Source organism: Vigna angularis, chromosome 1 (genome assembly GCF_016808095.1).
Source record: "Vigna angularis cultivar LongXiaoDou No.4 chromosome 1, ASM1680809v1, whole genome shotgun sequence".
Taxonomy (NCBI): Eukaryota; Viridiplantae; Streptophyta; class Magnoliopsida; order Fabales; family Fabaceae; genus Vigna; species Vigna angularis.
The window spans coordinates 18786953-18812190 of NC_068970.1; the positions used below are offsets into that span (position 1 = coordinate 18786953).

General features: G+C 34.1%; 4 protein-coding genes across 5 annotated transcripts; all 4 read right to left on the minus strand.

Moving 5' to 3' along the window:
- Nucleotides 1–8379: 8379 nt before the first annotated feature.
- LOC128197332 (caffeoyl-CoA O-methyltransferase 1-like) lies at nucleotides 8380–9065 on the minus strand. The gene is made up of 2 exons (XM_052878736.1): nucleotides 8979–9065; nucleotides 8380–8673 (listed from the first exon to the last, which is right to left on the minus strand). Exons 1-2 carry the CDS (start codon nucleotides 9063–9065, stop codon nucleotides 8380–8382), a joined length of 381 nt encoding a protein of 126 aa, XP_052734696.1.
- Nucleotides 9066–9238: 173 nt separating this feature from the next.
- On the minus strand, nucleotides 9239–15316 carry LOC128195040 (uncharacterized). 2 transcript variants are annotated; one of them, XM_052872003.1, is made up of 11 exons: nucleotides 15131–15316; nucleotides 14910–15012; nucleotides 11710–14305; nucleotides 11402–11638; nucleotides 10660–11319; nucleotides 10314–10573; nucleotides 10064–10231; nucleotides 9880–9984; nucleotides 9730–9778; nucleotides 9554–9649; nucleotides 9239–9465 (listed from the first exon to the last, which is right to left on the minus strand). In XM_052872003.1, the coding sequence occupies exons 3-11, from the start codon at nucleotides 14302–14304 to the stop codon at nucleotides 9376–9378; spliced, it is 4260 nt and encodes a 1419-aa protein (XP_052727963.1). In that variant the 5' UTR covers nucleotide 14305; nucleotides 14910–15012; nucleotides 15131–15316; the 3' UTR covers nucleotides 9239–9375. The 2 variants fall into 2 exon arrangements, with proteins under 2 accessions (XP_052727963.1, XP_052727964.1); XM_052872004.1 differs by lacking the exons at nucleotides 14910–15012; nucleotides 15131–15316 and having other exon boundaries at nucleotides 11710–14766.
- Nucleotides 15317–16507: 1191 nt separating this feature from the next.
- On the minus strand, nucleotides 16508–17428 carry LOC108340257 (caffeoyl-CoA O-methyltransferase). Its single transcript, XM_017577510.2, has 4 exons — nucleotides 17297–17428; nucleotides 17145–17224; nucleotides 16861–17005; nucleotides 16508–16749 (listed from the first exon to the last, which is right to left on the minus strand). The coding sequence occupies exons 1-4, from the start codon at nucleotides 17390–17392 to the stop codon at nucleotides 16558–16560; spliced, it is 513 nt and encodes a 170-aa protein (XP_017432999.2). The 5' UTR covers nucleotides 17393–17428; the 3' UTR covers nucleotides 16508–16557.
- Nucleotides 17429–22341: 4913 nt separating this feature from the next.
- LOC108335869 (caffeoyl-CoA O-methyltransferase 1) lies at nucleotides 22342–23835 on the minus strand. The gene is made up of 5 exons (XM_017572061.2): nucleotides 23608–23835; nucleotides 23445–23524; nucleotides 23178–23322; nucleotides 22937–23068; nucleotides 22342–22826 (listed from the first exon to the last, which is right to left on the minus strand). The coding sequence occupies exons 1-5, from the start codon at nucleotides 23695–23697 to the stop codon at nucleotides 22533–22535; spliced, it is 741 nt and encodes a 246-aa protein (XP_017427550.1). The 5' UTR covers nucleotides 23698–23835; the 3' UTR covers nucleotides 22342–22532.
- Between the last annotated feature and the right edge of the window lie 1403 nt (nucleotides 23836–25238).

The window sequence follows — 25238 nt, forward strand, 5'->3', positions numbered from 1 at the left end:
ACGGTTGGCTTAATATCATGGTCCCCATTCATTCTAATTTTTTTAAAATGTTGAATTTAGTCTTAAAATTCGTAATTTTTGGTAATTTGTTTTTAATTAAGTTTTTCTTTAAACACTGTTTAAATCGGTTAAATGTTCAGTCATGCAATCAGTAACACATAATCCTTGACATGTCATTATCATTTTCTATCTTTAGACATTTTAATTTTTTCCTATCCAAAAATCTTAGTCACTATCTAACCCTAACCGCCGTCGCCATGTTCACGGTCAGTCACCATCTTCACACATCTGTCATCAAACATTTCGAAACCCTAACCAGATGGTCGCGCTATCACCACCACTTTTCATCTTCTCTGTCCAGCAATCACCCATAAACACCACCATGTTCCCCTTCCTCTACCATGAATCGCCATAACATTTTGTCGCGACAACCATGATCGCCGCAACGAGACAATGAGCCATGTGCGAGCTCATCCTTTCTATCAAGTCTTCAACCTGCAAAGGGAAATACGGAGAACGAAAAAGCCAAATGGAGCATAATCTCTGCCGCAAAAGCGCCATTCTCCAACAATTTTCATCTTCTCCAGCCATCGTGAAGCTGCTCTTCGAACCTGCAAGTAGAAAGAAAATCACAGACAAACAACCACGAGCAAGATTCGTATTGTGACGCTCCTGCATTTCGAAACCCATCCAGTTTTCCTCTCGCGGCTAGAGCTATCAAAATAGGTAACAACTTGTAGGCCAACCCACCACGGGTTCGAGCCGGGTTGGGTTTGAAAAAATTGTATTTTTTTTATGCGGGTCAGATTTCAACCTGGCTCATTTAAACCCGGCTCATGCGGGTTGAACCCGTGGTGAGCCGGGTTGGCCCACCAATCCACCTACCTAATTTTATTTTATTAAAATTTAAGTTTAGTCTTATAAAAAAATATTTATTATTTTTTGCGTGAAAAATTATTTAAATTCCTTATTTTCAAAATTAATTAAACACCGGGAGTGAAATTTGTTTAGATTTGAATTATAGAAATTTTGTAAATTTTTTTTATTTAAAAAAAATTGTACGTTTATCCACCAACCCGTGGTGGGCCGGACCGGTCAGGCCGAGTGACCCGTTTTGACAGGTCTACTCATGGTGTAGGCGTAAGGAAGCTTTTCTCCCTTGAATTCAGAAACCTTAATTTTTTGGATGGGGAAGGGACTGTCACATGATAGTCTCTCATTGGCTGTGTCATGTTTTAGTCAAGGCAGATCAGTAGTTAAATGACATGTCATTCAGTGATTACATAGTTGAACATTTGACGGTTAACAATTTAAATGACGTTTACAAAAAAAGATTTAATTGAAAAAAATTTACAGTGAACATTTTAAAAAATTAGGACTATTTCAAATAAAAAAGACAAAAATTGGAAAAAAAAAATGATATTAAGCCTTCACAGTTAAAAGAGTATGGATCTTCTCGAGTTATACCACTTTTATCTGATTCGGATTGGTTTTCACTCGGAATATTTCTAAGTATTATTCCATAATATAATACTCTGTTTAAATTAAAGATTATAAAATACTTTTTGAAATGTTACATTTTTTTATTGTGTTACATTCCTTATTTTTATTTAGAATCGGTATCCCAATCTTTTTCTTTATCGTACTGTCGACTTGTAACAAATTTGAATTGAGAGTTTCCTCTTTTCTGTTTGAAAAATAGACAATATTTCTCAAATCCTTTCAAAATTAGTGTCAAAATAACCTTTTAAAAAAACTTAAATATGTTAAATTTTACAATAATTCATGATAAATAATGAATCATTTAAAAATATTTGTTAAATATTGTCATTTTAATATTAATTTTTAAAATAAATATTAAATTTCACTGTCCAAAAAATATTATTAAACATCATCGATAATTTAAATTTAAGAATAAAAATGTAATTTTATTTTCTTAATTACTATCGGATATCTGCAAATATAAATAGTATGATACCCAAACTCGATATATTAATGAACAGATATTAAATTATTCATTATTTACTACGCGTGAGTATCTATTACATGCGCACGTAACAACTATCAAAATAGATTTTATCCATGCTTTGTTTTTGCCTTCCCTAAATCCATAATTTTGTGTATTTATATTATATTATTATAATTATTATGACGGATAACTATATTAGTATCATTTATTTATTTTATTTTATCAATTTTATAATGTTTTTTTAATAGTTGTATCTATTAAATAAGATAAAAATAATTTATATTTAAAATATTTAACTTATTTTCTATAATATTTCTTCATTTTTAATTTTATTATTTTGTTATTTCTAATTACTTGATCACTTAATAAAATAAAATTTGAAGAATAATATTTTACTTTTATTTCTTAAAATAATATTATTTTAAAAATAATATATTTTTATTGATAATATTAAATTGTTTATACTATACTATAAAATAAATTGTAATAATATAATTCGTCCTAAACAAAATATATTTTTCATTTTTATTCTACTTTAAATAATTATAGTTGTAACAAAATAAATTAAAATACTATACTTAATAATTCATTTCAAATGTTTAAATTAGATATTTGTAATAACAAAATCATACTTCTTAATATTATAAATTTTGTTTTATATATTTTTAATTCACATTTCACTATTTTTAACTTGAAATGTAGAGTTTAAGACTTTGGTAGGATCTAAACAAAAAGTAAAAACTAACAAAGTAATTGTTTTAAAATATACCACTAATATATTTATATTGTCATTTGAATCTACAAATATATATTAAACTACATTGATTATACAAGTTTAACAACATACCTTAGATAAATATAACAAAAAAAACGTTGTATACAATATACACATTGGAAAAGATTGTCGATGTATTGAATAAACAAGTTTAACAATATACATTATACAAATCATTCATAAATTTATTAGACGATTCTAGCAATATACATTAGACAAGTCTTTCCACACAAATTAAATGAATCTATTAATAAACATTAGACAAATTTGTTCATTTTTTGCTTAGATAAATTTTGCAATACACATTAGACGACTCTATTAATATATTGATTAGATGAATATAACAAAAAATATTAAACAAATCTAGTAATACACATTAGATGAGTCTCTTCATATACTAATAAGATAAGCATAACAAAAAATATTAGATGAGTTACTCTATATAATGATTAGATGGGTTTAAAAATACATATTAGAAGAATATGTTCACTGACGAAACAAGTCTTGTAACACACATTAAACAAATTTGTCTATACACTAATTACACCAGTTTAACCGTATACGTTAGGCAAGTTTGTTCATACAAATATTATATGAATCTATTTATACACATCAAACTACTATATCCATCATATGATCATGCAACTCTTGCAATATATACTACACACGTTTGTCCATATATTAATTAGACGAGTCTAACAATACATATTAGACAAATGTCTTTATATTGATTAGATGAGTCTAACAAACACATTAAACGAGTTTGTCAATGCATTGATTAAATGACCATAATATTATTTGAATTATTAAGGACAGGTTGACCAAGAGTGATTACTTTGAGGTTATTAGTTTGAGAATTCAATGTCAAAGATTGGTTTAACTCTACACCAAAGAAGTGGTTTGATTGCTTGGAGGTCCGTCTAGCAGCATTTCAGGCAGGGATTCCAGGTTCACCTTTCGGTTTTGGCAGTCACTGCAAAATGAATTGGGCAGCTAGTTGCAGATTTGTTCAGCTTATCATTACCAGACGAACAACCATTAATGAGAGGACGAATGTGTGTATTAGATCAATATAGTATGATGAAGCCCTCAGAATGAATGTGGTTAACATTGATCAAGAGCATGGCAGTGGTTAGTTAAAATCAGAAGTTGTGGTGATTAAGTAAGTGGTGTGGTGGTTCATGGAAGACGCAATAGTAGGTAAAAGAGTATAAGTCTAGGGTTGATTTGAAGTCAAAGTTAGCGGAGATTGTAAAAGAGATTTTAAAGAACTATTAGAGATTAGATAAGGGTTTCTGATGGAAGCACAATAAGCGGTTTAGCTGAATGCCATACTAGGAAACTTAGAGAAAAAGACATCGATCGAACTAAGATTTTCAAAAGTTTGGAGGATATGAGGGAGTCATATTCACCTCTCTTTTCTCTGGTCTATTTAATTTTTGAGGTAGAAAATTTTTGTTGTTAGGGAGAATGTAAGAACCGAGAAAATTAAGAAAGTGGGAAGATACATATGTGTGTATTTGAGTGGACCGATTGATTTTTGACACTAGTATATAAAGGAAATTTTCAAATTTTCGTGCCACTCTTTGCATGCACTTCCTCTCCAAAATTTCTGAGGTTTTTTTTTCTCCTCCTTCTCTCTACAAATTCTCTCTAAAAGTCTCTCATCTCACTTCCTCTGATGTACAATCAGATTGTGCGTAAGCTATCCTAGTGTCAAGGACTTCCATTCTCACCGATTAAACTTGTGTTTTGAACGGGTAAGTTTCATTTCTTGAGTTTTGTTAAAATCTGGAAAATTCTGTCACATGAAATGTAGTGCGGCTGCTTGCATGTGTTCTTCAACCTTCTTTTCCCCTTTCTAACTCCATTTTGGTCCGTTGGGTGGTCTTTTCTCACCAATCAGTGAATTATAGGTGTTCCTAGGAATTTCTGGTGTTGATCGAGTCTGTAGTTGTTGAGCTTCAGTTCGGTCAAAGAGGTAAGGGAAGCTAGTTAATTGAATTATTTGGTTGATAATGTATGAAAAGGTTGTTGATGATTGTGCATGTGTATGAAATTGAATTATTTGAGGTTCGGTGATCTTGGTGTGGACTGTTATATGTTATGTTCATGAGGTTTGGGTTTCTGTAGAATTTTGGTTCAATGGCCAAGTGAATTGTGAGGAAAAGTGATGGTGAAATTGGGGAATTTGTGTTCAGTATTAGGTAGGTGGTCGGTCTCTTAGCCGTACTCAGTTTTGTATTAGCGTTCGTTCTTAGTAGTGCTAAGTTTGTATTATGTTCGGTCTTAACTGAGTTCTGCCTCTGTGGGGTTTCAGTTAATGACCGATCGGTCTTGTACTAGTATTCTATTGAATCTAGCGATCGGTCTTAGTGGGTGGTGGGATCTCTTGTTAGCACTCGGTCGTGTACTAGCCGTTATGCTAGTGATATATAGCGCTCGATCTTGTACTAGCAGTTATGCTAGTGTTAGCGCTTGGTCGTGTACTAGCCGTTATGCTAGTGATAGCGCTCGGTCTTGTACTAGCAGTTATGCTAGTGTTAGTGCTCGGTCGTGTACTAGCCGTTATGTTAGTGATAACGCTCGGTCTTGTACTAGCAGTTATGATAGTGTTAGCGCTCGGTCGTGTACTAGCCGTTATTCTAGTGATAACGCTCGGTCTTGTACTAGCGCTCGTTATTGGTAGTGCTCGATCTCGTACTAGCACTCGTTCTTGGTAGTGCTCGGTCTTGTACTAGCACTCGGTCTCTTTGTAATACTACTAGTATTTGATTTCAATAGTGTTCGGTTTAAGCCAATAGCGTTCGGCCTAAGCCTTAAGTGTTCGGCCTAAGATTCTATTATTCGGTTTAACTTTAGTATTCAGATACTCTAGTGTTCGACCCTAAAATCGTGTTCGGCTCATGCTTGAGTCTTACTCTTTAAATGATCGTTCGGTCATGTTCACTTATTGGGAGTGTTATCTCGTCCGGTCTTGTTCATAGGTTATGTTGATCTTTTACGTTCGGTCATGCTCAAGGGTGGTGGTTGTTTTACTGTTCGGTTTGATTTTACTTAAATGTGTTATGGATGAGGAAGTATGTTGGTATTGAAGTATGATATGATATGTGTAATATGGATATATATAAGAGAATTCCAAGGAGGAATATCTCATGGATGGTGATGAAATTGTAAAGTATGAATGTGTTATTATGTATTGAAGTAGGGGCTCCGGGATTGGGGAATGATCCTAACACTTTCAATAACCCTATCTCATGTAGAGATGGGTGATTATGTCGTGGAAAGTAGCAAGAGGTCCTAGTGTATGGTCACTGGTTAGGGCCATAAATGTTTGACGAATTAACCTTGGTGTATGGTATTATTAGTGGTGGTTGAGGATGTAAATTATGATTATTATTTCTGAGCAAGGTTGCTCCACCATACACGGGTGTAGGTTCCCCATGAGTCCGACGTCAATACATCTATCCGGACAGTAAAAAGGGTTTTAAGTGGATTGGACAAATGTTGTGTTGTTTGAATTATCACATGTTTGCATATTATAATTGTTTAAATGGTATGTAAAATCTTTTGATACTCTAACTTACCCTTGCTTTTCTGTGGCATGTCTTGTGTGTGTGTTTCTCTTTTGCGATGATCACCTGATTGGTGTGAGTTTAGGGATACATTTTTTCCCGTTGGAGTAGCTGAAGGGGATTAAGTGAAATGGATAGTATAGGTAGTTATCTTATTCTTGAAGTGAAATTTTTATTCACCAAATTTGTAGTGTGTCTTATCATTATCCATGTAATGTTCATTTTAGTAGTTTTATATTATTAAATTTGGAATGTTACATATTTACATTATTCAACAACTTCATAAAAATATGTTTATTCATCTAATATATAAATTATAATTATCTTTACTATTTGTATTATTTTAATTGTATGTGAATACCGATTAAAGAATCAAATATAGATTAAAAGATTTTATTGTTAAAGTGACATAGAAAATAAAAGGGAATAATCCTCCTCTTACAAGTGGCTGAAAGACGTGAAAATTTTAAAGTATAAATTTAAGAATGAAATGTTTTTATTTATTAATAAAGTAATTTATGATAAAATATATTAAAAATTTTATTTAAAATTTATTTATTTAATATTTTTATGCAAAATTATCTATTTAATTTTTGTAATAAATTTTATTTAACATTTATTTTTCAATAGATAATAAGATTAATTTGTTTAATATTTGTTGAGACGTTGTTAAATTTAAATAATTTTTTATTATTTTTAGTTTTGAAAAATTTCATTCGGTTTAAGCAACTGTAAATGTTAAAATTTTTCTATAAGCTATATATATGAGAAATAATATTACTTTTTATATAATTAAAAGTGTCAATTGATTTATCATTTTCCAATTTATAATTTTCTTTAAGAGATATTTAATCATGTAAACAAGTGTAATCCATCAAGATCTAACAAATTATGATGACTTAAAGATTTTTTCGAGGTTTACATATTTTTCTTTTAAAAAGTATAAGTCTACTGACATTAATTATTTAATATTAAATAAAAAAATAAAAAATATCTTCATTTAGGTTCAAATCTATTTTGAAGTGATATTTAAAATATACAAAAATTAATTAATTATAAATTATTCTCGAAGACACATTAATATATTTTAACATGGTACTTTAAATCTATTTTGAAGTATGATATTTAAAATATACAAAGGTGAGTTATTCTATATATTGATTAGATGAGTTTAAAAATACATATTAGAAAAATATGTTCATACACGGATTAAACGAGTCTTGTAATACACATTAAACAAATTTGTCTATACACTAATTACACTAGTTTAACAATATATGTTGAGCGAGTTTGTTTATTCAAATATTATATGAATCTATTTATACACATCAAACGATTATATCCATCATATGATAATGCAACTTTTGTAATATACACCACACACATTTGCCATGTACTAATTAGACGAGTCTAACAAACATATTGAGCGCGTTTGTCAATACATTGATTAGATGAATATGAGAATTTACATTACATCCGTTTATTCATACATACTAATTTATATTTTTAGTGGATCAACTCTACATATTTATGCATATCTTTTATATTTTTAGAGAGTCTATCCTATTTTTGCACATTCTTTATATTTTTACAAAATCCATTATTTATATTTTTATAAAGATATTAACTTTTAAACCTATAAATTATTTTTAAGATAGTAATTATATTCAAAATTTAATTATAAACTTAAAAGTTTTATTATTATTTTTTTCGATTTCTAATTCTCTTTTACTATACACACAAACTAACATCCACTCTTGCGTAAACATGAATTTAAAACTTTTTAAATAAAAGAATTTCTTTTTAATTTCTATGATGCAAAATCTTATATAAAACACATTATGTATGAAATTGGATCGATGTAATTACTAAATGACATTTGAATTCTTCCAAATTAATTTGCAGTCCTCGTCACTAGAATTGGATAACAGAACCTTTCCATTAGAAGAATAACAGAGCTTTTGAAGCAGAAATTTTCTTAATTTATTCTCATAACTCAGATAGTCTTGTAAATTTAAAATCTAATTCACGAAACATGATCATTGGATGAGAAGAAGAGATCAGATAATGCGACGGCACAGGGTAATGCCATCACCCACAGAGAGCTGGCAAATCTCAATCATAGAATCTTGAGCCAGACACCTGTTGAGCTCAATCATATGACCACGATGATTCTTTACGTAATCCATCATAGGTGCATCAGGTGGTGCAGCAACAGATCCATGCCATAGAGTGTTGTCGTACCCGATCAGCCCCCCGATCTTCACTAGGTCAATCACCCTCTTATGATAGTTCAAGTAATTGTCCTTATCAGCGTCCACAAAAACAAAATCCAAGCTTCCCTTCTTACTTTCCTGCAAAAGTTATTCAGTACAATGCTTTCACACACTAGTGCAGAAACGGCTTTTTACGTCCGATATTTTGGCCTTTTGTCGTCCGGCGTACGCCGGACGTCTATGCGGTAGACGTCCCTGAGACGTCCGTCTTGCCACGACGGACGTCTATATGAACGTCCGCTCTGCCTGCGGACGGACGTCTATATGAACGTCCGCTCTGCCTGAGGATGGACGTTTATATAAACGTCCGCTGCATCAGGACAGACGTTTATCTAAACGTCCGTGGCTTGAGGACGGACGTTTATTATATAAACGTCTGTTACCTGAGCACGGACGTTTATTATAAACGTCCGCTGTCTGAGGACGGACGTCCATATAAACGTCCGCTGCTGTCTGAGGACGGACGTCATCCTCTCGCTGAGTTTTTTTGGTGTAGGGCTGGGGGTGGGACGTCCGTATGTGCACAGACGGACGTCTATAGACGTCCGACTGTACACTAACAGACGTCTAGTGGGCGTTTTTTTTTAAAAAATTTGTTTGTTTTCTCAATAGAACCACACCTGAAAAACAGAAAAATGTCCCAGAACAATTCTCCAATAACATAAATATGCGTTTTATATAAACAAAATTCTACTTAATGTTCAATCCACTACCAAACTATTAACATAAAAATAAAACTAAAACCAAACAATGTTCAATCAAGAAGAAATATAACTATTCCTAACTCCATCTTTGTAGAAGATAAGCGGTCCACTCCTGCCTTATCTGGTTAATTGTGTCCTCTGCAATAGGCGATGTAGTCTTGAAGCGCTGCAAAATTCAAGAAAGATTCATTATTGGTTCATATATAGTTGAAGATGATTTTGATTTGTAATGTATTGAAGGTATACATCATTACCTCATTCCAGTCATCTGTAATGACAGCTCGAATGATGGTCTTAATCCAACACATCACATAGAAGCCACATTCCCATGAATCTACCTGCTGGTTACACTAAAATAACAAACTAAATAGTTAAAAATTTAGATCATTCAATAACATAAATGAATTAGAAACTATAAATGACTTACAACCTTTGGATACAAAATTTGAACCAATTGACCACGAGATTTACCAATAACTCTGTACAGATTGAAAACACAAAGTATAATTAATATGACTATTTTATCATAAAAGTTGAAGGTTAACATCAAATTGAAGTCATTTTTTGGAGAAACACTTACCCTTGAAGCATGGTTCTCAAGTCATTTTTCATCTTCCTGTGCAACGAACAAAACCATATAATTTTACATTGTTTGGGAATGATAACCATCATCTGCCAGTGAGACCTATCACGAAGGACAAATAGTTATTCAACTAATTAATTTTTACTATAATAATAAACTGACCACATATAAAAACACGTACCCGTCAATGTATGGCACAAGGTATATGTCTCTTTTGGACTCATCCATCCATGTTTGCAAATAATGTTGTCTGTTTTGAAGTGTGTTACCAGACGGTTGAATGGTCTGAGGTTCAACAAATCCGTACATGGAAGACCGACCTTGGTCTACAACGATTGTGTCCATGTACCTAAAACAACAAAGTTAAGTCGTTAGAAACTATATAAGAATGTAAATAAAAGTAATATCAAAGACCAAATTGACTAACTTACATGCACCACAACTGAATGATGGAAATATTCAACATCCTGTCTCCCTCAATCACCTCCAATGCATCAGAAAATGTGATATAAACTGGCACATGTGGGGGAAGACCAAATACCCTCAAATCCCAGTATAGTTCTAATGATGCTTTCTTCAATCTGGGTAATTTTGTCACTAACTTTGATATAGGATCATCCTCTGCTTCAGCCATGTCATCATCTTCATGTATGACTGTATCATGAATTGGCTGCTTCTGAGGACGTGTGAACTGAAGATAAGAATTTACGTCAAAGCTTTATAAACAATTATATGAAGACAATTAACATAGAAATACTAAGGAAAAAGACATTATACCTGTGGAGTCGCGATGTGGGACATGATCAATGCTCTAGGCCAGGCAATAAATGTTCCTATGGCCTCCCCCACAAAGTTAATTTCTGGAGTGGGTACAGGCACCTGAGCCTGGGGATCCCGAACCTCGTCAATGGTCACACGCACGTGCTGGGGTAATATGGCAACACCATGAATGGTCTCCCCTCCCTCAAGCACTCGTCCGACAGCCACAATGCGTGGGGGATCCCCATCAACCAACAGCTCATATTGACCGCTATACTCATTGGGTTCTACAGCAGAGCATGATCCTCTAGTGCTGACACGAGGTGTTGTAGGAGTTTCATCGGCCCCCATGTTGCCTTGCGTCATGGAATGCAGCTTTTCTTCAAGCGCTCTTTGTATTTGTTTTTGTTCATGTAGCTGCTCCATGAATCGTTGCTCCATTGATCTCATGCTTTGGTTGAGTCTTTCCTCCCACTGAAGATCCATCTGCCTCAGTGTCTCCTGACTCATTGATTGGGGGGTTTTCTGTGTAGGGCCAAAATAGTCACGAAGACCAATCGCCCCTGGAACTCCACGTACACGTCCTGGGTGCTCGGGCCTTCCAATGGCCGTTGTCAGTATGTCGTCCCTACCTTGGCCAGCAAATGTCCCCTGAGTCTGCTGCTCAACCAACTCATCCTGCACATATAAAAACCAAGTTACTTAGAAGACATGCTGTGATAGATACACAATCAAATAACTGCTTATAATTTGAACTTACAATTCTCTGTGAGATCAAGGCAGCTGAGGAAGATGTCATGTTCCCATCAGATTTAGTCCGAGCAGCCTTCCACAGCTCGTACCTAGCAGGTGTAGGTGCTAGGTCAGGCGACTCAAGTCCCAAGGCATCGGCTCTAGACTTTCTCAGTTTCTTCTCCAGTTTTGCATATCCACCTCGTGATAACAAGTGGGGTGTGTCGTTTAGCCTTTGTCTTTCTTGGGCGGCTAACCTTTTATCCTGTGAAACCATGTATGTAAGTAAGTCTAAAATCATAAAAACTCAATGAAAGATGATCTTAAGAAACATACCTTCCATTCTTCAGACTCTCTAGATGCACGAAACTGCATCCAATCCTCCTCTGTGAAGGTATAATGATGAGATGGATTTTCATTAAGATGCCATTTTTCACTCATTTTTGGGTTTGCTGCCTTTACTTCATTAACGTGGTCAGAAATGTAAGGAATCACATCAACAGTGTTGTTTAAGACGTACAAATGAGCTTGGTCAATTTGTTTTCTACTAACACTTTGAATTGTCACACCTCGAACACCTTTACCTTCACATTTTCCTTCGTTTTTGCTCTTGGGAAGACCGACGGGTTCACAAGATGGCATATAACTTGAACAAAATTCAATGGCTTCTTCTGCAACGTATCGCTCTATGATTGAAGCTTCTGGTCTATACTGATTCTTGACATATCCCTTTAAGATCTTCATGTATCTTTCAACTGGGTACATCCACCTTAAGAAGACCGGCCCACATATTCGAATTTCTCTGACTAGATGAACAATCAAATGTACCATGATGTCAAAAAAGGAAGGTGGAAAATACATCTCCAATTGACATAGTAGTCTTATTCCCTCATTTTCCAATTCATATAAACCTCGAGGGTCAACAACTTTCTTGCAAATGGCATTAAAGAAAAAACTCAGACGTGTCAGAATACCCCTAACAGAAGGAGGTAATATGCCTCGAATAAGAACCGGTAACAATTGTTGCATCAATACATGACAATCGTGAGACTTTAAACCAACTAGCTTTAAGTCTTGCATAGACACAAGGTTACTAATATTTGAAGAATAACCTTGCGGAACCTTCACACTTCTTAAACAGTTACAAAAACTTTGTTTTTCTTTTTTGGAAAGTGTGTGACAGGCTGGGGGCAGATAGGTGCGTCTTCCTATTATCTGTGGATGTAACTCAGATCGGATTCCCATGTCAGCCAAATCTTGTCTTGCCTTTATTCCGTCTTTGCTCTTCCCTTTGACGTTTAATAAAGTTCCGATGACACTGTCACAAACATTTTTTTCAACGTGCATCACATCAATACAATGTCTAACATCAAGTTCACACCAATATGGAAGCTTAAAAAATATCGATCGTTTCTTCCAAATGTTCTTTGCAGAGGTACTTTTATGATGTTTTCCAAACACAATGTCAATGTTTTTGACTTCGTTGTACACCTCTTGACCATTCCGGGGTCTGCACACAACCTCATCCTCAGCACTTCCATTAAATGCTTTTTTCAATCTACGATAAGGATGATTACGAGGAAGAAATTTTCGATGTCTTGTATATACTGTCTTCTGACCATGCTTCAACTGAAGGTAACTAGTGTTTTGTTCACATATGGGACATGCAAAATGACCTTTAACACTATAACCGCTCAAGTTTCCATATGCTGGGAAATCATTTATAGTGCAAAACAACATTGCACGCAAACGGAATTGTTCCTGAACATGTGAATCAAACACGTCGATGCCTTCGTCCCACATCAATTTCAAATCATCAATTAAAGGTGCTAAGTAAACATCAATGTCATTTCCAGGTTGTCTAGGACCCGATATCATCATGGTCAACATCACATATTTTCTCTTCATGCACAACGAAGGAGAAAGATTGTAAATCATCAACATAACTGGCCACGAACTGTGTTTGCTACTTAAGTTTCCATAAGGATTCATACCATCAGTTGCAAGTGCAAGCCTTAAGTTTCTTGGATCTGCACCAAATTCAGGGAATTTGTCATCAATCTTTTTCCATTGTGGAGAATCAGCAGGGTGTCGAAGAAGATTATCGCACTTTCTTTCGTCAGAGTGCCATTTAAGGTTCTTTGCATCTTCTTTAACAGAGAACATACGTTTGAACCTAGGTATTATAGGCAAATACCACATCACCTTAGCAGGTGCACCATCATTACCTTCATTACCAGTGACTCTGTCAGATTTCTTTTTAAAACGGGATAGACCACATGTTGGACAATAGTTTAACGAAGCAAACTCCTTTGTGTACAAAACACAATCATTAGGACAAACATGTATCTTTTGATATTCAAGACCCATTGGACATAAAATTTTTTTGGCCTCGTAATTACGAATAGGTAGAGTATTATTTTCTGGAAGCATCTCCTTCAACAACTCCAACAACTCGGTGAAACTTTTATCGGTCCATCCATTCCTTGCTTTTAAACTAAACAACTTTAAAGTTGAAGACAAGCGTGTAAAGTTTGAGCATCCTGGGAACAACGGTTGCTCTGAATCATTAATAAGAGTATCATACAAATTAGCCCGTCCAAAATTATCTTCACCGACATCGCGTATCATGTCCTCTAAATGGTCACTCATCCATTCTTCCACATAATTTGTTCCTCGTGACGTGGTAGGCTGCTCAAGTACTTCTCCATGCCAAGTCCAAACGGTATAAGTCCTCATTATGCCGTACATGAATAGATGGTCACGCACATTGCCTAAGTCTTGGCGTATTTGATTAAGACAACGCACACAAGGACAAAAATATGTCCCGTTGACAGACTTAGCATTTTGTTCAACATATTGCAAGAACTGCGAAACACCCTTGTCATATTCTTCACTCATGCGACGTTCGTTCATCCATCTTCGATCCATACTATGTTCGTAAAATCATCAGTTCAAGTGTTTTAACTCTCACAAGGTTAGGCCCTACCCATTCAAAAAAATTAATTTTCATAATTTGCTCAGCCACGTGCATTGAAGTCTACGTCATAAAATTGATACAATTTCGGCAGCATTTCGCATTGGTCTCCAAAATACACGAAATGAGAGTAGTCAACGATGACCACAATCAAATTTGCATCCGGAGAACAACACAAGTACTGAACCGAAATTTCATCAATCTTATCCTTAAACTCCAATTGACATGGTATTGCAAATTATGAAAATTAATTTTCTCAAACTGTCCAATCGGACAATTCAAAATTTAACACAAACGATTAAAAGATTAATCGTTTGTCTTAAATTTCAAACGGGAACTAAGTGTCACTCAATGTATGGCAATAACTAATACACATTTTACACAATAACACATACATGCATACACAAAATTTAACAGTCAAAAACGTCCATACACGAATACACATTTCGCATTAATCGTTTAACACAATAACATAACTAATACACATTTTACAGTAAAAAACGTCCATACACAAAATCCACATACATGCATACACAAAATTTTCAACCAACAAGCTAACCTGAAAAGTAGATTCCAAATGAGAAGGAGGGAAGTGGAGGAGTAAACGGCCTAACACGCAGTCCAAAAAGAGTCAAGGAAGCCGCCCAAGAACACAAAAGAGTCTGCAAAAAAACGGACCCAAAACAATTTTTAATCGGTTCAAATCAAAGACATTTCATCACAGAGCAATGTAATCGGATTAAATGTAATTTTAAACGGTCCAAAAGTGAGAAAACCAACCTCGAATATCAATGGCGCAGCAGCAGAGTCGCCGTTCGCGGGGAAGAAGACGAACAGTGAATGGTCTCGACTCGCGCTTCCCATTTTAATGATCATAGACGACCGTCCCACATGGGCCGGACGTCTATAATATTATAGACGTCCGGCCCACCACTAATATGACGTTGTAATGAATTTAAAATTGAATTTCGTGGGGCTTTAAACGTCCATTCAAATGGCGCGGACGTCTATAATTTTATCAACGTCCGTCCCCAGACGGACGTCTATAATTCTGATGAAAACCTAAACGATTCAATTACCCATGTCAGTCCTCTGAACGTCCGTTCTGAGGGGCGCGGACGTCTATAATATTATAGACGTCCGCGCCCCTCAGAACGGACGTTCAGAGGACTGACAGAGTGGCTGGGGTAATAATTACTTAAAGTCCGCTAAACGTCCGCGCCCCTCAAAACGGACGTCTATAATACGCTCGACCCCTTTAAAAACGTCCGTCCCCCTGGGACGGACGTCTATAATGTTATAAACGTCCAGCTCGACCCAGGACGGACGTTCAGAGGATGACAAAGTTAGCCTATAAAACGTCCGTCCCACTTGGACGGACGTCTATAATACTATAAACGTCCAGGACGACCCAGGACGGACGTTCAGAGATTGACAACGGCAGCCTTTAAAACGTCCGTCCCCTTGGGACGGACGTTTATAATACTATAAACGTCCAGCTCGACTCAGGACGGACGTTCAGAGGTTGACAACGGCAGCCTTTAAAACGTCCGTCCGCCTGTGACGGACGTTTATAATGTTATAAACGTCCAGCTCGACCCAGGACGGACGTTCAGAGGTTGACAATGTTAGCCTATAAAACGTCCGTCCCACTTGGACGGACGTCTATAATACTATAAACGTCCAGGACGACCCAGGACGGACGTTCAGAGATTGACAACGGCAGCCTTTAAAACGTCCGTCCGCCTGTGACGGACGTTTATAATGTTATAAACGTCCAGCTCGACCCAGGACGGACGTTCAGAGGTTGACAACGGCAGCCTTTAAAACGTCCGTTCGCCTGTGACGGACGTTTATAATGTTATAAACGTCCAGCTCGACCCAGGACGGACGTTCAGAGGTTGACAACGTTAGCCTATAAACGTCCGTCCCCTTGGGACGGACGTCTATAATGTTATAAACGTCCAGCTCGACTTAGGACGGACGTCTATAGTTCCACATATTTACTATTATGCCACCGATCAATTATATACGTTGGGGATTCGTTGGACGAACGTCTATTCGGGGACGTGAAAAGCCGTTTCTGCACTAGTGACATTATAATAATTACACTTTTTTCAAATTTTAATTATTTAGATTATTATTATTTCAATTTTGTTTTGTTTAAAATTCATAAGCATTTTACCCCAGTTAATCAAAAGTGTAAGCTAACCAATATTTAAAGCATGGATAAAATTTAAGATGTTGCACATTAAGGATGTACACACATCTTTAAGCAGCTCGTCAAGAAAAGGAAGAGCAGGTCCTTCTCTGAAGTCGATCTTGTGAGCGACACCAGCTTTTTCAATGATGGGCAAACCCAATTCATAGTGTTCGCGGTTCACGTCCAAAGCCAAGATCTAACAAAAACAAAATTACAAAAGCTGTAAACTATATATTATGTGAAATAAAATTCAGTAGTTTTATGATGATGGTATAATTTAAAGTTGAATTATGCAGAAAGAGAGAACCTTTCCATCAGGGGGAAGAGCCAGGGCCGTGGAAAGAAGAGAGTAACCGGTGTACACACCAATTTCCATTGTGTTCTTGGCATTCATGAGCTTAAGAAGCATGCTCAGAAATTGTCCTTCGTCTGGTGGTGTAGCCATGAGGTTCCTGTTTTAATATATATTTTTAAATTATTAAATAACATAAGATTTCAGTAAAACAAAAGTTTTGTACGTTGGACCTGGACATAGCTATTCGCCAATAACTTAACAGATATGGATTATAGAAGATGAATAAATGAGGTTACCAAGGGTGTTTTTCTGTCATCTCTCTGAGCTCCTTGAGGCTTTCATGCTCTCTAGGGTGTACGCTGGTGTCAAGTATATACTGCACTAGTACATAGCGAGTAAGAAAAATTGAATGGTAAGAGATTTAAAAGAGGAAGTTGTTGAATATTACCTGGTAGAGTGCATCGCTCTGAAGGAGGCTCTTGTGAGCTAGATCTTTGTGGCCAAGGAGTTGGGTTTGCTGTTCCTGTTCTTGTGTGACAGCCATAATAACTATTTTTGGTTGCTCTTGGTTTTGGTTTATTCAGACACAACTTTTGGATGTGAAGAATGTTCTCAATCGATCTCCAGTTTATAAAATCCGGGGTAGCTGTCACATGTGCCCTTTGATTTCGGTATGCATTAATAATACTTTAAAGATGCGATGGCTAACATTATTGCATGTGTGCGATTTTATTTTGACAATAAATACTTTAAAGTAGCTAACATTGTTGCATGTGTGCGATTTTTCTTTTGACATTGAATATTTGATTTTTGGAAGTAGGTAACTGATTTTAAATTCTTTTATACTTTAGTTTATGTGGACGTGTTCAAAATACACCCACTCATATATATATATATATATATATATATATATATATATATATATATATATATATATAATATTTATTGTGAAAGGTTGACATTATAAAAGAATGACATGATTTATAAGAAGTTCATAACTTTTTAATCAGTCCTATAATTATTAAATAATTTGTGTGTGATTCTATGACAATATATTTAATTTGATAAAATTTACTGATTTCATTTTTATATAGAAAAATAATATTTTTACACCCAAATTTTTTATATTTATTTGATATTATTTTTTACTCTTTTTTATAACTATTTTTTATTATTTTTATAATAATATATAACATGTAAATATATGTGATCGTATAATTATTTTTTATATAAAAATTACTTATAGACAAATATACTCATGAATTAGATTAATTTATATCAGTGTCAGATTTATTATATTTACATTATTCAACAACTTCATAAAAATACGTTTATTCATCTAATATATAAATTATAACTATCTTTACTATTTGTATTATTTTAATTGTATGTGAATACCTATTAAAGAATCAAATATAGATTAAAAGATTTTATTGTTAAAGTGACATTGAAAATATAAAAGGGAATAATCCTCCTCTTACAAGTGGCTGAAAGACTATATGCAGGGTCAGAGCCAAAAAGATTAATACATTTGAATCATCATACAACCCCCTCTTTTAGTATGAAACTTGACTACAAATCTGAAAGTCTTCTACCAGACAACGTTCAAGTGGGTGATGATGGTAATTCCCTTTGTTGGTAATTCCCAAATTTGGTTTTCTGATTTTCCATGGCGTGGCAATTCCCTTTATTGTCATGGTATCTCGAACACATCTTGAATATTGCGGATGTAGCTCAACTCCTCTGCAAGTGCAAAACTTCAATATCCCCAATTTTTCTCACCAAAACTCCACTATCTTCTTTTACAGAATTCAATTTGTACTGTCAACGAATCATGAACCCAATTTCAACACCAATTTCATTATATTCTTCAATTTCAAATCGCGAATTGATTTTAACCTAAAGGTAACGAAAGAGGAGTTGCGATGGAGGTTACAGTGTTCACTGTGGCTGGTTAATGGTGATGAAGGTTACAGTTATTGTAGAAGAAGAAGTGTGATGAAGGTTCTAATTTTGGGTGGGAAGAAAACTGTCACGTGTCAATCATCCCTTATTGGTTAAGCTTATCACGCAATGACTAACTAGACAGGTCATTCATTTTTGTCCTGAGGCAACTCTATCATTAACGTTTCTAACTTAAACCGTTTTTGCAAAACGTTTATGAACTTTTGAAAAATGATAATACAACTTTAAACACACCATCCGAACGATCAAAATAAGTATTAAACCTTAAATTAATTTTGAAGTTGTAAGATTTATATATAAGTAGAAAAGTATAAAGAGTTTTTATACATTTATTATTAAAATAACATGTATAAATATAAAGTTTGAATTATTTAAAAAGAAGATGACATGTATAAATATAAAGCTTTTATATAGTATTAATTTAAAATGGAACAAATTCTTTGAAATTCTTATTACATCGTTGTAATGTAGATGGACTATTTGTACGAAATTAGATGGATTTAAATTATTAAAATAATGAAAATAATAATTATGGGAAAATAACATACAAAAACCCATTATATTTGGAGTAACAAAATTATTTTTTACCACATTTTATAACGAAGAATATGCATTCAACATAATTTTTTTTAAAATTTATCAAAAGCTAGGTTTTAAGTTTCATTATATAATTTATTTTTATATTTGAGTATTTAATAAGTATTTTGTAACATTCCAAAAATACAGTCTAAAACTATATAATAGAATAATCACATTGAATAATATACAACTCAGTCTTACACTAAAAGAGAAGTACACTTGTGGCCGAACGGCCTTACAGAAAGAACTAAAAATTAAAACCCGAACAACATAAGCGATTCCCGACCGAACGGTTTACAAAAGACTATACCGAATGGTCCTACCAAAAGAAGAGGGGAAAAGATGATCGAACGATCATCTTAAAACTAATCTAATAAACTGACCAAACGGTTCTACTGTTCGGTCTTAACTTCTACCTCGACTAAGCTATCCTCCTCTAGCGCTTCTTTCAGCAGCTCGTCTCCTTTTGCTCACATCCACATGGATGATCATTGCAACAGAAAGACAACCGAACGTACAAAACAGACAAGATAGAAAGACATAGGGTAAGCTTATGTAATTCAACTCATATATCAGCATATATTTCACACAATTCAATCACACAAGATAATTCATTAACTCATTCATGTAAAGCCTAATACTAGACTGATTGTCCGAATTGTATGAATGTTGTGTAGCTACGACGTTCGTGCACCCGGATGATGTAGTAACTGGGATACCCTCAACAACTGCCACTCGAGGTTAGTCCTATCTGTCCAAATTAACCATAAGGACTAGGACCTCCTGTCGTTCCCACACATGACTTACCCTTCTCTATGTGAGAACGAGTAATCACGGAACATCAGGATGAACCGCCAGCTTAGCATGCCCACATTCATACTTTACCAAATTCCAATATCCATTCATGAGATATTGCTTCCCGGAATACTCATTCAAAATCAAATACATTTCATATACATCATATTCCATCATCTTCCATTTTCTAACTTCAATTTTAACTAAGATCACTTAAGATACAAAATACCGAACGTAAAACTTTAACCTTTAACGAGACCGAACACTTGGACTGAGACCGAGAGGTTTCCAGTTCCAGAATAGATCAAAACCGAGAGAGAATTACCATCGAGATTTGAAAGAGACCGAGTTCAATAATATTTCTCAAGATTTAAAAGAATCGAACGTTATTTACAAAGTGAATCAATTTGATGAACTGACCCATGAGCATTTAAACTGAATAGCTTAAAGCCTAAACCGAGTACTAAGACTCTAGGCCGAAACCAATGGAGACAAACACTACAAAACATTCAAATAAAAGTACTTAGAAGACTCATATGAAGAAATCGAATGCTTATAAATACTTAGCTTACTTATAAATTTATCCTCAATAAAACTGAATGCCAATCAAAGACCAAACACGGTAGATGGTGAACCCATTGAGTTTGGACGAACGCTATTTTCATCCAGATAAATTATAGAAAAGAGAATGAGCACTTGGTGTAAGACCCAGCACTAAATAGTACGAACACTTGGTGAAAGACCTAGCTCTAAATCGTACGAGCGCTTAATGAAAGACCTATGAGTAAATAGCACGATCGCTTGGTGAAAGACCTAACACTAAATCGTACGAACGCTTGGAATATAAGATATTATTTAATTAATATTCAAGAACGAACGAACATACTACTTCTTGTAGACATACTTAAATTTATATCAAGTTGCCAAGGAAAGAATATCCTTGGTGGAACGCCTGTACACAAATTGTACTAGACGAAGATGCTCGTCCTCAACATAAACTCCTTCCAAATGAAAGAGTTCAATCCTAAACGAGTCCCCAAGAAAAACCGAACGGTCAAAGACCATTCAGTAACGAACATACATTATCATAGGAAATTTCATACTTAGAATTATTTATCTTCAAAATCTCATACATCCATATCATATTGAATTTCCATACTTCATACAATCAGAACATAACAACAATCATATTTCATATTAATTCAGCAAACTCAACCGACATACATGCAATACAAGCAACATACAAATTAAATTAAATAAGCTTCCCTTACCTCTAATGTGACCGAACGCTCACAGCTCGTATAGAATAGCTCACCACCAGAAATCTTAGAGTCGTACGGTTCACTCTTTATGAAACTAAATCAAACACAAAGCCAGAAATGGTTCAGAACAAGATTATGAACTCATGCAACCAGAACTTGATTTGCATGTTCAGAACCCAAAATCGATCGGCTCAAACTGAAGCTCTTGACACTGGAGGAGTAGAAACGGTGCCTGAATGGTGATCAGAGGAAGCAAATGTGAGAATTTCTTAGAGAGAAGATGAAGAGATGTAGAGAGAATGAGGAGAAAATGAGATTTTTCAGAATCTGGGAAAGAAGGGTGCATGCAGTGAGTAGCGTGGATTTCTGAAAAATTAAAGTTTTCCTTCCAACACCAAAACAAGCGTCCGCTCATGTGCTAACACCTGCCTTCCACCAGCTGAGTGTCGAGTCTCCTCTTGACACGTGAATTCCACTAAAACGAATCCTGATTGAATTTTTAATGGCTTCTTCAAATTAGATTTTAATCTATTAAAAAATTTAACTAAAATATTTAACATTAACTCCATGAGTTCTACTTCTACATATTCGTAAATTTGAAATACGCGTCACAATATTTGAAATATTATAAAATGATATATATTAAAGTTCTTACTTTTTTTTGCAGTAATACTATATCACTATAAGATGAAAATTATATTAGTTATTATAAAAAAGAAAACAAGTTATAATAAAATAAAATAAATTAAAATTTTAAAATTACTTAAGAAATTAATATAGTTTTGAAAATAAAATATAAATAAATATTTTTCTGACGATCTTAAACCAAAAATATATAATTTATTACATATTTAATCTTAAAGAATTATTAAATATTAAAACAACAATCATATAACTAAAAGTTATTTAGCCCATTATTAAAATCATTATTTCGCAACTGTTCCAAAGCTTATTACAGGTTCCACCATTGATTTGTATCGTTTCCGCAAGAAACAAACAAAGACACCCAAACAACCGAATCCGGATTCTGCTATCTTCACGCAACCTGATTGAGTAATTAATCCGTAGAGAAAAATTAAATGATCAGATGATGCGGCGGCACAGGGTAATCCCATCACCCACGGGGAGCTGGCAAATCTCAATCCTTGAATCTTGTGCCAGGTACTTGTTGAACTCCATCACATAGCCGCGAAGAGGTTTAACGTAATCCATCAACGGTGCATCAGGAGGCGCGGCCACAGATCCAGCCCATAGGGTGTTGTCGTATCCGATCAGACCTCCCACCTTCACCAGATCAATTACTCTCTTGTGATAGTTCAAGTAATTGTTCTTATCAGCATCCACGAAAACGAAATCGAACTGTCCCTTCTTATTTTCCTGCATATTTTACACGAATTGATTGAACTATCAAGAATAGACTAATTCATAAAACCAAAACAGTTCCTTTTCTTCTTCTTTTATCTAAAATAAAGAAACGGTACACGCACATCTTTAAGCAGTTCGTCAAGAAAAGGAAGAGCAGGTCCTTCTCTGAAGTCGATCTTGTGAGCGACACCAGCTTTTTCAATGATGGGCAAACCCAATTCATAGTATTCGCGGTTCACGTCCAAAGCCAAGATCTAAAAAAAAAAATTACAAAAGCTGTAAACTATATATTATGTGAAATAAAATTCAGTACTTTTATGATGATGGTATAATTTAAAGTTGAATTATGCAGAAAGATATAACCTTTCCAGCAGGGGGAAGAGCCAGGGCAGTGGAAAGAAGAGAGTAACCGGTGTATACACCAATTTCCAAGGTGTTCTTGGCATTAATGAGCTTAATAAGCATGCTCAGAAATTGTCCTTCGTCTGGTGGTGTAGCCATTATGTTCCTGGTTTTAAATATCATTACCAAACTATTCAACAAGTATTTCCCAAGAATTTGGAACAAGCACGGTTTGTTTTAGAGACTGCATAATTTTTATTAGGAAATGCAAAATGACCATGATTTTACCGAGGGTGTTTTTCTGTCATCTCGCGGATCTCCTTCAAGCACTTGTGCTCTCTTGGATAAACACTGGTTTCAAGTATGTACTGCAATAATAGTACGTATGTTGGTTTCAAGCGAAAATATGGTTACAATTCGAAAGAGAGAATAAAAGAGTTGCTGAATTGACCTGATAGAGTGCATCGCTCTGAAGGAGAGTCTTATGAGAGAGATTTCTGATGCCCAAGAGGTGGTTTTTGGGTTCATCTTCATTAGCCATGTCTCTGCTGAATCTCTTACTAGCTCAAGCTTCCTTCAGCCTTGAAATTATTGTTCTGCTTATCCTTTTTTAGCAGGAAATGTTTCTTCCCTTTGGACAAGTGGTAGTATACGATACCTACCCATGTTCTGCTCACTTTACCAAATCAAGAAAAAAAAAACATGTTTATTTCAGACACCACTCATTTCTAGAATTTCTTTTTTGTTTTTGTTTTTATTGATTATTATAGTATTTATATTTTTTGTTAGGGCCACCAATAATATCTCCCATGGTTCCCTTTATTGTCATGTTTACTTATAATTCACGTCTGTTTTACTATAATTCATTAATTTTGTCAGTTATATCACTCTCCCTCTCTGCCTAGGATGGGAAACTTAAAGTAAAAAGTCCCTTATGTTACCCACCCTTGCACTACTCAGTACTATTTGAATACAAATATATCTTGAACATATTTTATATTACGGTATATATGGATATTTATAATTTTCTTATTCAAAAATAAGATTATTTCAAATATAAAATCGAACAAAAATTTGACTTTAAAATATATTATAATAAAATTGCCAAATAAAATATTATATCAAAGAAATAAATTTAAATAGTTGTAGTACAAAAGTATAAGTTTAAATAAAATTAAATTCCTTAAAAATAAAATTAATTTTCTACCTCTAAATAAAAAAACATAAATTTATACATTAAACTCTAAATAATTATTTAATTAACAATATATAGCTTGTTTCACCAATAGTATTATGAAAAATTATATTTTGACACTTTTAAATGATAAAATACTTAACAATTCATTATATATATGTAAATATATATATATATATATATAAAGTCAACAGATGGAAAAATATAATTAAAAATATTAATATAATTGATTGTCAATTAGTTTATTTTATGAATGAGCGTCTAAATATTTTGGTCAGTTAATTTTTAAACAAATATTCAAATAAAAAAATATTCACAATACGTAATGGATATCTATGACTTATATATCATAGTATTCATATTCTACTCTATTATTTCATCAGTGATTAAAATATTTAAATTCTTTACCTATAAATATCCATAAACTACATTTGTTTTATATTCAATAACTTAATTAGTTCCTCTCCTAAATATCAATCTAATATTACTTTAATCTTTTAAGTATTTAATAATTCACTTTATAAATTGTGAATAACTACTTTTGGATTAGTCATATAACAATACTCATTACGTATTTAATTTAGTATAAATCATCACCAATTTTCATCTTGATTAAAGGTACTCTAAGACATAATTTTTTTTCTTGCAAATCCTTGAAATGAGTTGTAAAAGACGTACTAATTGGTTTTGCATAGTATACTTCAAATCTCTCTAAATGTTTCTAATTATAATTTTTTTAGATAAATATGTCTCGATAATAGTTCACTCATATCGACTTTTGGCCTAGGCTACTCTCATCTCGACCTTCGACTCGGGTCATCCATCTTAATCTTTGGATTGAGATATTTTATCTCAACTTTTGACCTAGGCAAGGTCGACTCGACCCA